At 30.6% G+C, this 18,090-nt stretch overlaps 1 protein-coding gene across 1 annotated transcript in view; it reads right to left on the reverse strand.

Moving 5' to 3' along the window:
* Rich (Guanine nucleotide exchange factor subunit Rich) overlaps positions 1–16,244 on the reverse strand; it is a 69,626-nt gene extending 53,382 nt beyond the window's left edge. Inside the window, exons 1-4 of the mRNA XM_076451163.1 lie at positions 15,641–16,244; positions 1,502–1,609; positions 1,039–1,118; positions 337–444 (exon numbers count right to left, since the gene is read on the reverse strand). Of these exons, the coding sequence (XP_076307278.1) occupies positions 337–444; positions 1,039–1,118; positions 1,502–1,594 (281 nt within the window). The 5' untranslated portion in view covers positions 1,595–1,609; positions 15,641–16,244. The remainder of the gene's footprint in view (positions 1–336; positions 445–1,038; positions 1,119–1,501; positions 1,610–15,640) is intronic.
* Positions 16,245–18,090: the final 1,846 nt, after the last annotated feature.

An 18,090-nucleotide genomic window follows, 5' to 3' on the forward strand; every position in this document is an offset into this window, starting at 1 on the left:
TATTTTTATATTACAAACTCCTTTCTCTCTAATCTTCAATAAGGTAAACTTTTATTTTAAAAGAAAAATTAGTTTAGTTTTTCTTTTCTCAATAGCACTTCAATCTTGAATTTCTTGAAACAAAAATTATCCAGTTAAGTATTATATAACCCAGTTAGTTCTTTTTTGTAATACATACATTTTAAATGAAGTAATACTGAATTATAGTAATTAAAGTCAAATATTTATATTTATTCCCTTAAAGTTATTTATTAAATTGCAAGTTGATTTGTAGTTTGTTCTAGTTATACAATTATTTGTTAAGAAAAAAAAGAAGAAACTTTTTGATTATGATACCTTGTTATCCCTCCTGGTAGGTGAGTAGAGAAATTCTGGCTAAACTCCAGTGGTAAGATGGTTTCCTTAATAAATAGTTCTGCACTTTCTCTTTTTAAACTTGAAACCCTAAAAATATTAACAGCAAGTGAAGCAAAATACAGAGATAATTTTTAATATATAAAACAACTATTTTTATAAAAAGTAAAGTGAAACAACTTGTAACTGCACAATTATGTTGCTTTATCTTCTCCTGCCTCTCTCCTCTGAAGATGCTCACCGACTACAAGGTACTTACGTTTTATTGTTAAATGCTAAGGGGTTGGCTAAATGGGTGCACGAGACCTTCTTCATATCACATTATAAATGTAAGCCATATTGTCAATGCTAACAACAGTGTTCATAGAATATTTTAATTTTTCATTTGGAAGAATGTTTTCATTATGTGTTTATTTATTCAGATTTTAATACAGTCTTCTGATAACTCCTTTTGATGTTGTTACTAGCTTTTATTTGACCTGGATGCAATTTGTTGGTTTTAATTTTATATTTAAGGTAATCACAGATACTTTATGACTGAAGTATCACTGAAAAGATATTCCAATATTATGAACGTTTTTCTAAGTATTTTGAAACCTGTTTAAAATGAAATGCTGCAAAAAATAAAGTGAAATTAATTATTGAATAGAACATTGGACAGAAGATAAGAAGCAAAATACTCACTTGCTATCATTCTGTTCATATAAACCCTTTGTGTATTCATCCATTTCTAAATAAAAGAACACCAAGTGGCTGTTGGAAGTCTTAAGATAAAGAGAGATAAAATCATTAACAGCTCTCACAGAATTAAATGATAATTTCAAAGTTAAAATCATCTACTTCAAATATTTTCAAAACAAAGTAAAATTTTGATAGTGAAGTAAAGTCTTATACAAATTTTTAACTTTTTTTCTGTTTTATATATTCCCTCATCCAACATCTAAAGAACAAAATACTCTCTCAATAGATGCCATTCTTTATAACAAGTTTGCAAAAAAACATAAAACTAGTTATTTCTTAACTACAATCTAAATAACCTTTTCTCATATAAAACAACTGAATATGATAAACTTTCTTATCCAATGTACTTACAACATAACCAAAAACTCAACATGGAAACAAGTTCATTTTATAAGAAAATACTTACTGCAACTGCTAAAGTACTAGAATCAGGCCTCCAAGCAGCAAACATATTAGTTCCTAATGTGGAAATGGATTGCTGGCTGTATCTGTGACACATGATCTGTACACATGGCTATTACAAAATAAAAGAATTAGTCCATATTTATAAGTATCATATATTTAATGTAAAAATACAGATGGGCATGAAAAGTAATCCAGAAAATACCTGTAGGACCTCAGTGCTTCAATCTCTACCTAAAATAAAATGAGCATTTATTATTAGAAATGATAAACATATCTTTTAATGCTGAAATAAAAGCAAAAATCCAAAAGGTTTTCAATGAATATCTACACATTTATGATGTAACAGAGGGGACTGTGTTTATTAGAGTTTTCCAGGATTAAAAACAGGAGACAGATACTGTTCAACAAAAGCACCAAAGCCAGATACATCACATGTTTCTGCAGGAGACAGGTAGAGAGAACAAACAGTGACAGGACGACCCAAGGAAACAAAAATGGCTACAGCCTGCAAGAAAGTATTGAGTGCCACAGACAGTGGTCACCCTTCAAACAACCCATTATCCTTATTTCAGTATAAAAAAACTGCAGAGAGGTGACTGTATCAACAGGTTTCAGAATGTTTCCTGTAAGGAAAGATACAAGGGATGATAAGAATTAATCAAGGCCTTAATGTCATCTACATTAGAAAAAAAAACCCTCAACATTTCCACTGTATGAAAGTGTACAAAGTGTACATAGGTGGAGGTGAATTGGGTGAAGAACTCTTCTGTTTACAACTATGTTGTTTTTCATTACTAGTAGGAGGTCTGTCAACCTCCATGCATCCTGCACTTGGTCAAATGGGCAGGTCTCTGTCAGTAAACATAGATTCCAGCAATGGTGGGTGTGAACAAATAATGATTCTGCATTTCCAGACCGAAAATGGATCTGAGCAGACACCAGAAGCCAAGGTCAAAGGAAGTGGCAGTTACTGGAAAGAATGGTGGAGACAGAGACAGAAGCAGATGTTGTCTTATCAACTCAATTATCTGTTGAGGTTAACAGACTCTGATGGAGGTACAGAAAGCACTTTATGCACACCCATTATAGTAGTGGAATTTAGTGCAGCAGCATATGTCACTAATTTGGGGGATTTGTAACAAAAGGAGAAAGATTCAGTGTTCACTGACCCACCAAAAATGGAGTCCTATGAGGTAATGCACTACAATGCCAAACAAGGACACCATAGCAATGCCAGGGTTTTGCAAGCACTATACTCAAACATCAGCACCAGACCCAATGTCCATAACACCCTTTGAGGACATCCAACACTGGTACTCAGATGATCCTTGTGCAACAGGACCTGCTGACTGACCCTGAGGGGCAACCCCAAATCATTTGTATATAGGAATTACAGGCTAAAATGGTGTTTTGGGGTTAGACCCCTCAACCACCAGAATCCTCTTCTTCCACTTCAAGGGGTCACCACCTGCAGCAAACATATAGATGGATGTTCAGATCTCTACAAAAATAATTAGTTAGGCCTCACTTGGAATAAAATAAAACCACTATAAAAACAAATCACTGAAACAAATAGTTTTATCTAATAATGTTAAATAACTGCTATTCATAAGGCTTAAAATGAAAATTAAATTACAGTCTGAGGTAACAGTTTAATTTCAGATCAGATAAAATCTTTTAAAACTGTTTCCTGATCTTATACCAACAAATTTTGAATAAAGTCTTACAAGATGCTATTCACTTTTGAAAAAAGATCAAGACAAGATAATATTATATTAAGGTCTCAACAATAATAATTTGCCTTATTAAGATCATCACCAGAAGCATACTGCAAGATCTTAAAAGTAAATAGTGCTATGTGGACATTATTTTTCTTTCCAGAAATAACCTATTTACATATTTATATTGACAAAGAAAGTGTACAAATGATCTCTAGTGTGAAAACAGCAAATGACCCATAGCTAGTCCTAGGTCCTATTGCATAAAAATTGGTGATGGATATATGATATATTACATATATTTATTAATTTACACAGCTGTAATAGAAGAGGTAAATTTATTTTTTGTTCCTACATAACCAAACTGAGAACACATGTAGATATTTACATTACTTTTAATCTGATACATATTCTTATTCAATGACAAAATTAAAATTGAAACTAAACATTTGATTATATACAATTGCACAGTAATACCAGAGAGAAAAATACATCAATAAATTCACAGTAATGTAAGCTCCCATACTGAAGTGCTGGGGAACTTAATGTAAAGATCAGAACCACATAATAAAAAAAAGGATAAAAAGAAAAAAATGCAACATTTAAAGTGTAGTGCGTCACTACTTTACCTGTGTAACTACACAGGATGGACATATTAATCTTGTTTATAATTCATAAACTTTGTTATATAACTAAGTATTTTCTCTGAGCTAAAATAAAACTGCACTTATCAGTTATACTTAAAGACTAACTCAGTTAGTCAAACACAACAAAAGTCAAACACCTCAACAGTCATATTGTTGAATACTTATCTTTTTATCAAACAGATTTATATTGACACACATTTGGTTCTAATTTTTTAAAACTTCGACAATAGCTATACAATACATATTTGATTCAAGGTAATACTTTACAAATCCAAACTGGCTATAGTTGTTTTAAATCATAAACTGTACATGAATGTCATTTCCTCATTTAACTTATGACATGAAAAATATGGCCACTAACAGAAATGACTAAACGTCACCAGACGAGATGGTGATGATCATTTTTATACTTGTATATAAATTAAAAGAATTAACTATAAGCATTACCTATAAATTTTCATATTTATAATAAGCAACTCTAGATTCTATGATATACTATCAATTCATTTTGCCAAATCTATTCTCACATACATTTCCTTTAGATTTTTTTAAAACTAACCTTTTCACTATGGGCTCAGTATAATATACACAAGTCCATCTACACATTTGTAATACGACTTTCATACAGTGTGTGCATATTCAAAATATTTGTTACTTTTACTAAAGATTTGTTTGAGAAAATAGTCTTTTTTGTTACTAGTCTTAGTGCAAAGTGATTTTGTGTCATGTTTAAAAACATTATTCTTCATTCCAAAAATCTCAATATTTGCATAATCTCTAAAACCTCCTAAACACATTTCAAATGTTTGTTTCCAGTAAGACTATATTTTACATTATTTTGTAGACTAAGAATGTGGGATCAGTCACTTGACCAACCTTTGCAACAATCACAAAAAAATTAGGAAATAAATATAAATTGTGCTTTTTTCATGCTAAAATGACTACATATCATAACATGAAAATACAAACATTTAGTCTAAATAATTTAAGTCTCATAATGCTATATATTTATTATTTTTTTATTATATTGATCTTTCAGTCATGGCTGAGCTAACATTACATAACTTGTATTCATGTAGTACATGTGCACTCATTATGTATTCAGTAATATAAAACTGACCTTTACTCTTCCATCTTAGCTGTGTTTTAGTGGTCTAGTATTTTGTAAGATACATTATATGTATGTATATAAATTATTAAACTTATTTTTCTTGAACTATATAACAATAAATCAAGAAGTAAATAATTGTCTCTTCTTGCTGTGACTTTTGCCTTCAGTTGCTTCTGAACATAGGTTGCTAAGCCTTTTAAAATGTTGCACGTATAGGATGTCAAACAAAAATCTTTTTTAGTTTTATATATATATAGTTGAATAGCCAAAAAAATAACTCAACTGATACCACATGACTCTACTGTAACATATTCAGCTTAGTAACTGTGATGTATTTAGATTTTAAAGAATATTAAACTTCGAGCAGACTAAAGACACCTTTTACCTCCTTCAAAACAAGGATCGAAATAATGTGGTAGCATTCTCACAGATTAAAATGGCTGATAAAACCATGTTGGGGACATTCTAAGCTGTTGATTGGGTATTGACATCATATACTGTAGTAAGAATACAAAAGGGACCATTTCAAAAAAGAGTTGAACAGTTGATTGATTGATTGATTTAGTGTTTTATGGAACAAAGTAGCTAGGCTATCTGCTCCAAATGTCCGGTAAAAAGGTAAAAATAAAGTAAATGTAGTAAAATTCATAAAAAGCATAAAACTAATGTTGACACCTAGTCTACAATATTAAGAGAGTAAGCAGAGTAAGAGAAGTTGTAAAGGTCTTTTTGTAGCATAATGGTAATGATCATAACCCGCCAGAAAGACTAACAGGTAAGTACAAGAACCACCGTCAGTCATTTGAAGTTGGCCTTTCCAGTCCTGGTTCTGGGTTATGTGTCATTACAGCGATTATCAAAAGGTAAAGTAATAAAAGTTTTGAAAGACATGTAGCAAAATTATAATAATAATTTGCCAAATGTCTGGTAAAAAGGTAAAAGTAAAGTAAATGTAGTAAATTTCATAAAAGAAAATGAAGGTAAAAACAAAACAACAATTAAAAACATAAATGGCATAAAACCAATGTTGACATCCAATCTACAATGTTAAGAGAGAAACTACAGTAATAGAAGTTGTAATAGGTACATCCCCAATTGCCTTTGAATTCAAGAGGAATTCACTGTGTTGGGATGTAGATGTGTCAACCAATATGTCTCCAGATCAAAGCTTCTTTATGGACTTTGGAGAGCCAGCAAATCTCTCTAGTCCCTTCTGAATAAAAAAGGGGGACATTTGCCCTAAAAGTTTTTCTGAAAAAGAATTTAATATAAGAAAATGAGGTACGTGTGTTACAGATGTTGAAGATTGCTGCTCAGAGTCTTCAAGACGTGGTCGCTTACCCATTGACTGTTTTCTCACTATTATTTAAATTTTTCGTAGGAAGATCCATAGGAAAAAACAAAGTGCAGTACCCACTGACCCCACCCACCATGGAGCCCTACGAGGGGATGCACTACAATGTCATGCAAGGACATTGCAGCAACGCCAGGGTTTCGTGAGCACTATACCCAAACACCAGCATCAGACACAATGTCCACAACACCTGTTGAGAACTTCCAACACTGGTACTTGGTTGACTCTAGCCCAAGTGGACCAGCCGATTAACCCAGTGGGAGCCACCCAAAGGATGCCCGTCTACAGGAATTCAAGACCAAAGTGGTGTGTTAGGGTTGGACTCCTCAACCACCAGGATCCTCTCCTCCCCTTCACAGGTCACCACGCATGGTAAACTCGTGGGTGGACGTTTAGATCCCAGAGGAGGTAACCAGAAAGAGCAGAACCTTCCCTAGGAGGTCCCCTCACCACGTACAGGAATCCACACCGAGGGGGTGTTGAACAGGGCCACCTTGTGTGATTCAGTATATAAGCCATATCTCAGCAAAATAAAAAGATACAAGGTTCTTATTTTATGTTCTAGCTTGTCATTATTAGTAATTTGAGTTCCTAATTTGTATGAAATTATAGTTGTATAATGACATCATAAACATCTAATTGTAAACAGTGCTGTGTTCAACATAGCAAGTGACTCATTAAAATCTATATTTAGATGTGTTTTTTAATATTTATTTTTAAAATAAGAAATTAACTCATATGTATTAAAGTTTGAATTGTAATCTACAATTGGATTCCAAACTATTGACTTAAATTTATATAACAGTAGTTCAATAATATTTTATATGTAAGTCAACAAATGTGATGAGATGGCCTTTGACTAGCGACTTGTGACAAAAGAGTTAAACAAATTTATACTAACACACATTTCCTTCAGATTTTTTTTAAACAAACCGACAATAGCTGTATGATACTCATTTGATTCAATGTAATATTTTACAAATCCTAACTACCTACAGTTATTTTAAATCATAACCTGTACACGAATGCCCTTTCCTTATGCAACTTTTGATACAAAAAATGAAACTTGAAACAGAAATGTGACTTAATGTTACCTGACTAGATGATGATGGTCACTTCTGATACTTGTGTATAAATTCAAAGAATTAATTATGATGTTTACAAGTTCATATAAGCATTACCTACAAATTTTCATACTTATTCTAAGCAGCTCTAGATTCTAGATGTACTATCAGTTTATTTTGACAACACAACAGAATCACTTTCACACTAAATCCTGATTTAACAAATAATTTTTTTTCATATTGAGGCCATGTGATGAATAATGGGGAGGGGAAAGAGATACGACACATTGTAAATGGACTGTTTGAAACCCAAAAATTAACATCACTTAGAGGACAATTGTGACAGCAGTAAACTTTTTAACTAGCTTTTTATTTAAATTGTTTTTCTTATTTTTATGTTATATGTATTGCTTTGTTTCTATTTTAGGGAGATCATGTAAAAAATCTTCTTGCAAGTACAAGGTTGCAACTTCAAACCCTTAGACTAACTACAAAAAATAGTACATTTAAAAAAATATTCTTAAGTATAGTACTGTCAAGCCTAAGTTACACTTGCTGTTTTAACAAACAAATAAAAATCTGATGTGTTACTAGGCCTATCCGATGGTTTCTGGTTAGCTTCTTAAACATAATTTTTTCAACATTTTCCAGACCCAAATATTTTGTTGCATTTTGCTTGAAGGGATGTATTTAACAAGTTATTATAAGAAGCATGTAGAAAAATACACAGATCTGTACATTTCAGATCTACATGGTTCATCTGCAAGATCAGTACAAAATCTGAATGGGTAACATGTGAGGTTGTTTGAGGAACAAGCTACATGGTCAAGACTGAACTGATCTTGCCTCTTAATCTCTTGTGTAACAAACGTATTCATGCCAAACTGTTTTGTGTGAGAGCTATGTAATAAAAGCTGAATATAAATTAAATTTGAAACTGTTTACTGATTACAGTTTGTTTTTGAATTTTGGGCAAAGCTACACAAGGGCTATCTGCACAATCCGTCCCTAATTTAGCAGTATAAGACGAGAGGCAAGGCAGCTAATCATCACCACCCACTGCCAACTCTTGGGCTACTCTTTAATAAATTGTGGGATTGACCATCACTTTATAACACTGCCATGGCTGAAAGGGCGGCATGTTTGGCGTGACAGGGATTTGAACCTGCGACCCTCAGATTACAAGTCGAGTGCCTTAACAACCTGGCCATGCCAGGCTTAACTGATTACAGCTCTATTAGCTGGTGATTAACAAATATTTCTCTGCTCTTTAACTATGGCTTAAAATTTAGTGGTACTATTGCAACTAAATGCCATGAGTTGCAAGGAAAATGAAAGTGTTATATATAAATAGTAACAAGGGTTAAAAAGGAAAAAAAAATGAATAAAGATATCCATGTAGTCATGAAAATAGCAAAAGAAAACTTTTTATGTGCTACTTCCACTGTTCCTTTGAAAATATCAGTTAATACATATTTGAATTTTATAGTTCAAGGATAGAGAAAAACTAAGCTACAGTATACTGGTAGATTTTATTCTAAGTTGAAAAATTTGTTAGAATAATTATTCAAAATTAATTTGCTGTTGTGGTGCTAGGTCTAAGCATTTATTGTCTGTAAATAGTTTTGAAAGTGAAATAAAAATGTTAATTTATTTTTAGTTTTACAATAAGACAGAAAGCAAATATGTTCACAATTTTCAGTTCAAAAACAATTACCACTAATTTTTAGATTTGTTTCTGAAACACCCCAAAATCAAAAGCATTCAGTTCTCCCTCCTTCTACACTGATTTCTCCTATGTGGTTTTGTTGGATTTCTTAAAACATTTTTCATACACATGCCCACTATAACATAAAAAAAAGTTTTATTTAAAATAAACAGTATAAAAATAAAAAATGTTTAGTCAATTAGGTTTGCCCCTGAAGAAAAGAAGTCCACGTTTTGTAAACACTCAGGTTATATGGTTTCTATTTCATTTCAGTCAGTTAGGTATTTCAGTTGTTTTTACATGAGTCACTAAAACCTAGTATAGGTAGTTGAAGAGACCTAAGTTAGTAACTAAATAGCTTGTTTCTAGCTATCTCTCCCTAGATAAAAATTTGTGCATATTACTGCTACCATATTTTCTGTATATCATTCTTTCCCAATAACTTCCTAGTTGAAGTAACACAGTGCTGTAAAAGAAAGTTAGATTTTTAATAACAGTATTTACAATGATGAGATCGCAAGATAAAATTTGCTGGAAAATGTTTATTGGAAATCTGTTTAGTAAGGTAAGCCAATTTTGTCCTGAAAACAGAAAGCTAACATAAGAGATGTAAATTAAAAACAAAATCTTATAACTGTAACTATATGTAAACTGTAAAGTTTCTTTTTATAATTATTAAAGAATGGTTAAAAAAATGTTTAATCTTATAACAGTCACAAAGTAGCTGTTTAGTTTACAAAATATTCATATGCCAATAGCAAGCACTGAGAAATATCTCTTGATTAGTTGATTATGAGTGTTCTGCAACTATTCCAAACTTTAAACATCTTTTTGTTTAAAGGGAAAAAATATAGCAGTTTTTCTGAGTATTAATATAATGTGCTTTATATACTAGACCTGTATTATAAAAAAATTATGATTCTTTTCTTTGCAGATTTCATAACAGCAAAATACAGTTCACACACGTGTTAAATGCTATGGCAAGAAATATGTAAAATACACAACCTCAAGTGCAAGTACATTATAAAAAGAACAAAAAAATTTACACATCTAAATACATTATGTGAAGGTCAAAAGTTTGAATTATTCTATGACATAACCGAGATTCTTATTCATTTCACAAACACACGATTATTCCCAAAATATGTTATTTGCATTTATGCACGTTCACCTATGAGACAATACTTTATTGTACCTTATCATAATGCAGTTATAACAATGTAGTTTCAACAAAGTTACACCTACTTGTAGAGATCAAAAAACAACTTAGTTGCTAGTTATGGTTGTTTTATATTATTATTATATTCACTTAGGAGTTTACATATTATTTTACCAATGTTTCATTGAATAGTATACCATGAGATGGTTTCAAGTAGAACTGCTTTGTTTGTTTTCCTTCTGAAGATTTTATGCTCATTAATTCAAGCTATAATACAACTAACATGAGGTTGGTTGAATCCCAATTTAACCAGACTGATTTAGTAAACTTAAGTCTCATGGAAATAATAAATTGAACAGTTATTTTAAGAATTATACAATGGATGGGCAGCTCACTCAATCCAAATAATCAATTATCTATAAGTATAGATTAAATGATTAGTGTCAAGTAAAATAATTGTTTAGTGAGAATTATGATTAAAGTGATTAATGTCACAAAAGTAATCAATGAATCAAAATTAGTGCTTCTGATTATACTAACCACCCAAGTATTTCAAATAATGCCACTAAGATTTCTCTATTATTTTAAATTATGTAGGGTTGTTCAGCTATACATGTTAACTGCTGTGATATTTGGCATCATCTATGGCAAGAGCTGATATGTTTCAGTCCAATATCATTTTGTTTTCAATTACTACAATAGTAATAACAATATGTAATAGATACAATAAGGCTCTTCTTCATAACTAAATGGAAATGGGCCAAGCATGTAGCAACGTATTCTGATAATACGTAAACATTAAGAACAATGGGATGGCAACCAAGAACAGGAAAAAAAATCTAAAGGAAGGCAAAAGAGGAGATGGATGGCTGATATTGTGGTAGAATCAGGAATCAGATGGATATGGTACACTAAGAATAAAAAATACTGTACAGGTCTGACAGAAAGTTACATCCAATAAGGGATGACTGCAGCTTAGGTAAAATAGAATAAAAACAATACATCAAAAATGTGTTTTTTTTATGTTTTTATTTTGTTGTTTTTTTTACTTTTTTTACTTACACATGCATATCCCCAGCATTACATGAATATTTTTAGAGGTTAAGTGTTGCATTTGTACAGCAACACCTAGAAATTTATTTTAATAAAATTTGTGGTAAAATAATTTTATTCAAAAAACAGATAAAAGATCAACTGAAAAATGCATTTATCATGATATACATGTCACATGATGAATACATCATGTTTTTCACTACAATTTGAAGCACTGATACAAATAAGGTCTGAGTGATTCTGGATAAGCTTCATTTGAAGCTGTAAAGTAAATCTTTGCATTTTTCCTTTTCATTCTGCACTTTCTTTTCATCATTTCTTCACTTGAACAATTCTGCCTTTCAACATCTTTATATTTTTGATCTACTTGCAACTTGAGATGGTAAAAGCTTTGTTATTACAGCCAGATGAAAATCAGAGTAGCATTTTGTTCCCAGACTACTGATTATACAAATGAAAGGAATTTAGCATAATTATTTGTAATATAAGAGTACAAAGTTTCTTATACCACCTTATAGGTTTTTTTCAAGCAAGAATAGTATGATAGCATCTGATCTTGACTGTCAATTCCACTTATATATGCATGTAAAGGTCATTTCAAATGGCAATCAAGAATATCAACCAGTTGGGGACAAACATGTATTGTAAGCATGTGAACAAATGCTAAAAGTGCATGTGCTTCCTTGTGTGTTAATAGATTAGTGTTATGCTTCAAAAAATGAATTGTAATTTGAGAGTCATACTATTAATATTTTATATCATTTCAATAATTCAAGTCTAATGAGAATAATACATTAGTTAAATGTAACTGATTAATGATCCTGAGAATCAATGAACAATTTCTACTAATCACTTAGCTCTAGACTACAGTACCCTATTATTAACTGCTAAACAATTTAAAAAAAGAAGCTACAAACTATGAGACCAATTATTATAAAATACCAAATTTCAAAAAGAACTTTTCAAGAATGCTGCAAGATTTCATCAGATCCTGAAACAATCTTACAAGAAGTTTATCAAGATACTTTATGAGTTTCTTAAGACCTTGCTAAAAAACTTCTAAAATCTTGTACACATCTTTTAACATCTTGAATGACCTTACAGGATATGATCATGACATCATATTAGAAGCTTACATATAATATTTGAGATTATTATTTTACCACTTACTAAAATCTTAAACAACAATGAATGAATGAGATAACCTGGAGCTATTATAAACTGTTTTCTCACTTTATCTGAGAAAGAACATTGATTTACTAAACAGAGTTCAAAGGAGAGTTACTAGGATGATATAAGGTTATCCTACAAAGAAAGGTTAAGATAATTTACATTTCCTAAGAAAAGAAAGTTAAAAGACAATATCATCGAAATTTACTGGATTATCTATGAAATTGACAGGATAAAGGTTTCTGATTTCTTTATGATATATTTTAAAGATAATAGGATGAAAGGTCTGTTTATCTGTGGTTAAGCACAAAGCCACACAATGGGTTACCTGTGCTGTGACCACCACAGTAAGTTCACAGGCTCACAGCTGTGCCATTGAAGGGCAATATGATTTGGAAAAGACAATCTTATTTTTCAAAAAGAGTAATTTACTTTAGAAACAAGTTGTTGGGAATAGTTTAGACAAACAATTTACAGGAGCTTAAGATGGAAATAATAAGAGAGTTGGTTTTAAAATTTTACTTCTCTCAAGTGTGTGTGTGTGTGTGTGTGTGTGTGTGTGTGTGTGTGTGTGTGTGTGTGTGTGTGTGTGTGAAAAGGTATCTTGAAGGATCAAACAATCATTTATTGTCTATACATCATGACTACACAGTTTATGCAACTGATTTTAAAATTAATCTGTTTAACTGAAAAACTAATAATTATACCTATATTTGTTGCAATTGAACTACACAGTATTTACATGTAAATATTTTCATAACGTTTTAACACTAGCATGAAAGAAAATAACTAGTGTGGTAAATTTAAATCACATTGTATTTCAACACCACAGAATGATATACAGAAAAAACTTTTACTCCCTTGACAGGTTATTTAGGTAGAGTATTCATGATGAAACTTTGAAGAATAGACGGCAACTGCCTGTTGTGGAGACAAGTGTAAAAATTGACGTTTTGAAAGGTAGAAGACTTTCAAAACATCGACCTCTACACTTGCGTCTTCACAACAGGCAGTTGCTGTCCATTCTACAAAGTATCATCAACTCTTACTCCTGTCTCTACTGTTCTAGTACTTACCATAAAATGATGCATAATGAAACAATTTTGTTGTCCTATGCCTCATATCCAGATACAAGAACATTAAAAAAACTGGCAACCAAAATAATATTAATCTACTTACACAGATCAAAGTTAAAATTTAATTTTGCTAAGAGAATAGCTAATTAGTTACACTTTCCTTTTGTTATTATCAATGAAGACTAGAATGCATTGTTTCAACAGTTTGATATCCCCACTGTTAGCATTTTTGGCTTTAAGTCCAATAAACCTCGCAAAGTTCAGGTACCTTAGAAAATTAAAAAAAAATCTATGTACTAAATTTAAAATGCAAAATATTCCTTAACGTATTAACAAAAAACTAGAAAACATTGAAACTAAAACTATTATTGAAAGTAACATCAGAGAAGGAAGAGAGTATAACTGATTTATAGGGCACACAAACACAGTTATTACCTTCAAATACAGTTAGTGAATAGTTTGAAAATGACAACTACATGAAGATGTTGGTTAATATACAGGTTAACTCTTTTGCAATCTGACAAACCAACTTCATAATTGCAGTCTTAATTAATCATCTGAAATGTACTGTTAACAACTTTGTTAACTGTGTAATCTTAAGAGTTATATTAAATATCTAATACTGAATACAGTTTTTCTTAATTTCTAACCAGAATGGGTTATAACTAGTCTTTCACTTCTACAACACTGACAAAAGGTTCACATAGTATTTCATTCTCCTTTCTCTCCTATTACTAAATTATTACATTTGTAATCTGCCTATATATTGAAAAGATGCAACATAACTACTAATACTAGTAATCACCTATACTTACCTAAGTAAATGTTAAGAAATTTACCACACTATGGAGTCATATCATGCATCTAGGCTAGTTTTCAAGTACTTCTTTATTACAGCTTTCTTACTTTTTTTTTAAATAAACAGTTCCCTGTAACTTGAAGAGTAATACAAAAAATAAAGTTTTAAAACAATATTTGATTTCACCATAACATTCAAGATATTAACAAACTGATCAAGGGAGTGGATGCTGGATCTTAATGTTGAAAAGTGTAAGGTTATGCATTCAGAAATAAGTAATACCAAGCAAGATTATTTCATGAATGAGTTTATACTAACTATTATATGCACAGAAAAAGATTTATCAAGGATATATTTTATGGACTTGAAAGTCCATTGTCATATTTCTAAAGTTACTAGAAAGACCAACCATACTCTTAGAATCATAAGATCTTCCTTTGAGTTTTGGGATGCCAAAAGATTTTTGATATTATGCAAGACCAATGCAAGATCACATTTGGAGTATGCTGTACAATCTTGGTCACAATACCTAAAAGGATACTGATGTCTTGGAAAGAGTGCAAAGAAAAGCCATAAAACTGGCTTCCAAACTAAAGGATATAGCATATGATGGGACCTTTCAGGTTATCAAGAAATTTCAATATAAATGCAGAAAAATTATTTATAATGAGTTCAGTAAAAATATACAAAAACACTGTAATTAGGAAATAAGAAATTTCAATACATAAATAGTATTATACAAATGGAATGAAATAACACAATTATGATAGAGATATTCTGGAAGCAATGTCAGTAAATTTAAGAACAAATGATAAATATAAAGGCTATCAAACTCAAGCATTTAATTGTTAAAAAAAATAAACAAGTATAAATAGTGATAGATTTTTAATTGTTATTTGTATAAAGGTAGGCAACAAGTACCAACAAGTGCATTCAATGTCGCTTATTATTATGATGAATTCAGTTACCATTTTTAGTAACAGGAGTATATGCCCTAGATATGCTTAAAAATGCTAAAATTCTAAATTTATTTAAAAAAGAAATAAAGAAATCATACTAATAACATAAACATATATATACATTAATTTTAAATGAACAATCTGAACTTAATTTTTCCTTTTACCCTCAAAATACATTTTGATATATTTACTAAATATCCAAAATCTTAAAAAGATTTTTATGTATATATAATTTGGTTCAAAAATATATTTCTAATTTACAGCTTTTGTAATTAGATGCTGTTTTGTCAGTTTCTACAACTGCTTAAAAATAACTACTTACCTTGCAGAACCAAATAGACACAGAATCATTTGTTAAAATGGCAAAAGTGAACGGTCTCTGTTACAGCAGACAAATTTGGGATCATTTTCATCTGGCAGTGATAACTCTTCCTCGTTTTGTCCCACTACATTGCGATGTTTAACGTTAGGTCTTAATGAAAACTTTAACTCTTTGGGCCAACCAATAGGGAAATACATTATTACTACTCTTTATAACTGCAAATACTAATAATACAAGTTACTACTCGCAAAAGAAAACGCCCAAAAATTTTAGCGAAAATTTCGTTAGCCTTTATATTTTGAATAATTTTACATTACTAGTTAGGCTTAACTAGCGTCATCTCGTTAAAGTAATACAATGTTCATTCTCTGCATATATTATTTAAATACTTAAAATATCCCATTAAATAACTTCAGACTGTAAAAATATTAAATTTACATAATTTCTACATTTAACAGATGATTGAAACCTGTTTTTACGAAAGTACATGATTCCACGTCACAAACCTTAACTTTTAAAACAAGAAATTATTTGACAACTCTCACTACATCAAAAGCCCACGATAGAAAACAATCAAGTAGTTAACGCCAGATGTCTTATCTAGAAGGACATGGGTTATAATGTAAATATACCATTTATTATCATTATTTGAAATTGATAAAAAAAAATTTAGAAAAAAAGACCTTTTCACTCTAAATATATATACAATATATTTTAATCAATGTTTCGCCTTTGCGGCTTTCTCAGGGCTCATATACACAATTGTTAGAAAGACATTATTTGAGTTGTCATTACTCACTATTCATAGGAATAACATAAAATTACTATTTAAAATTAGTTTGAAAATTTGTAGTAAATTACTGTATCGAAATACTATTGGTTTACATTATTCTTAAACTGGAATTATAAAAACTGTACTGTAACTTATAATTTTAATACATAGTCTTATATATAATTTTTAAATACGTGCGAAAGAAATTTTGGGTATTAGACAACTCTTAAATAATGTGGTTTTAAATAACTTTTAAATGGAACTAAACGTAACTTTTAGTGATTACACGGTAAAATAACAATAATAAAACTACGTAGTCTTTTATGATATCATGAGCAATTATTTTTTATAATAAGACAGCCTTAGTATTGTTAAAAATTAACATCATGTTATATAAATATTTAATTAATATTGTTAAATCTGAAGAAAGAATATTATTTTCAGTGCATATTTTCATTTTTTACAATTAATTAAACCCCAGTTTGGTGCTGGTGAAAGTAAAGCAGAAAATACAAAGCTGTTTTGGAAATTTTTATATATGAAGTGTTAACTCTGATGCTCATGCATGTAATAAGATTCAGTGTCTGTGTATGTATCATGTAGCCCTTTCTAAACTGCTGGTTCCACCATATACTATAAGGTACTAAACAAGGTACAATTTTTCACTTCATCCTTTGGGGAACCTAGAGATTTCACGAAAACTCTTTCTCCTAAAATGCGAAACTCACCAACTTCTAAACGTTGGCAAACGAATCGTCTTGACGCTGAGTTTTGCATAAAGGTAAAACTTTCTCCCTCAGATAACCCGAGTTTCTCATAAAAACACTTTTATGAGAATTCCTCGAAAACAAACACCAAATTTACACTGATTTACATCAGATCATGTAAATAAGTAGGTCTATTAATTACCGCTCGTAACTTGGTTAAAGCATTTAAACTTCCATAAAAGCGACAGTTAAACTGAAAAGGTGCAAAACAGTAGTTCAAACATTACATTTGCATTATGGCAGTTGTGTAAATGCAATGTGGGCCATAGATCCATGAGTTCGTTAGTGTATAAATAGGTTTTAGAAATTTGTTATTCTTACGATATACATATTTTTAGTTACCAACTTTATAAAATCTAGCTTGTTCTAATGTAGTGTTGTGAACTAAATTTTCAATGATATAATTTAGTTGCTTGCTAGGGAAAGCAGCTAATCGTGATGATGAAGCTTGATCTACAAAGTTCATAAAAAATAATCATAGAATGCAAAATCTTCTCTACTTAGAATGGATTATCAAGTAGTTGAAGAATAAAGAATGACTGATTGATTTGATGATCGAATGAAGTTATTCAGTTCATTGAACGTTAATGTGTCTGTTAGATAATCATCTAACGTTTGTTAGCTGCAACATAGCAGCTAATAAAATGACTTCGAGTTGTTTGTTGTTGTTTTTTCAAGTACAAACTTTTAGCTCATATTTCCTTCATTTCTTGACCAATTTGAAATCTAATTATAGTTTTGTACTCAGGAGGCCAAAACCTTTCGATTGGTGTACTTGGCCACGTCCAAGGTCTAATAAATTAATTTACTTTCATCCTACCTTAAAATAATTTCAGCATTAGGGTAGGCTAGTAGAAACCCTGTTAAAATATTTTGTGTTTGAAATTAGGCGTTTAGTTGAGTCTCAGTAC

This window comes from Tachypleus tridentatus, chromosome 8 (genome assembly GCF_004210375.1).
Source record: "Tachypleus tridentatus isolate NWPU-2018 chromosome 8, ASM421037v1, whole genome shotgun sequence".
NCBI classification, from domain to species: domain Eukaryota; kingdom Metazoa; phylum Arthropoda; class Merostomata; order Xiphosura; family Limulidae; genus Tachypleus; species Tachypleus tridentatus.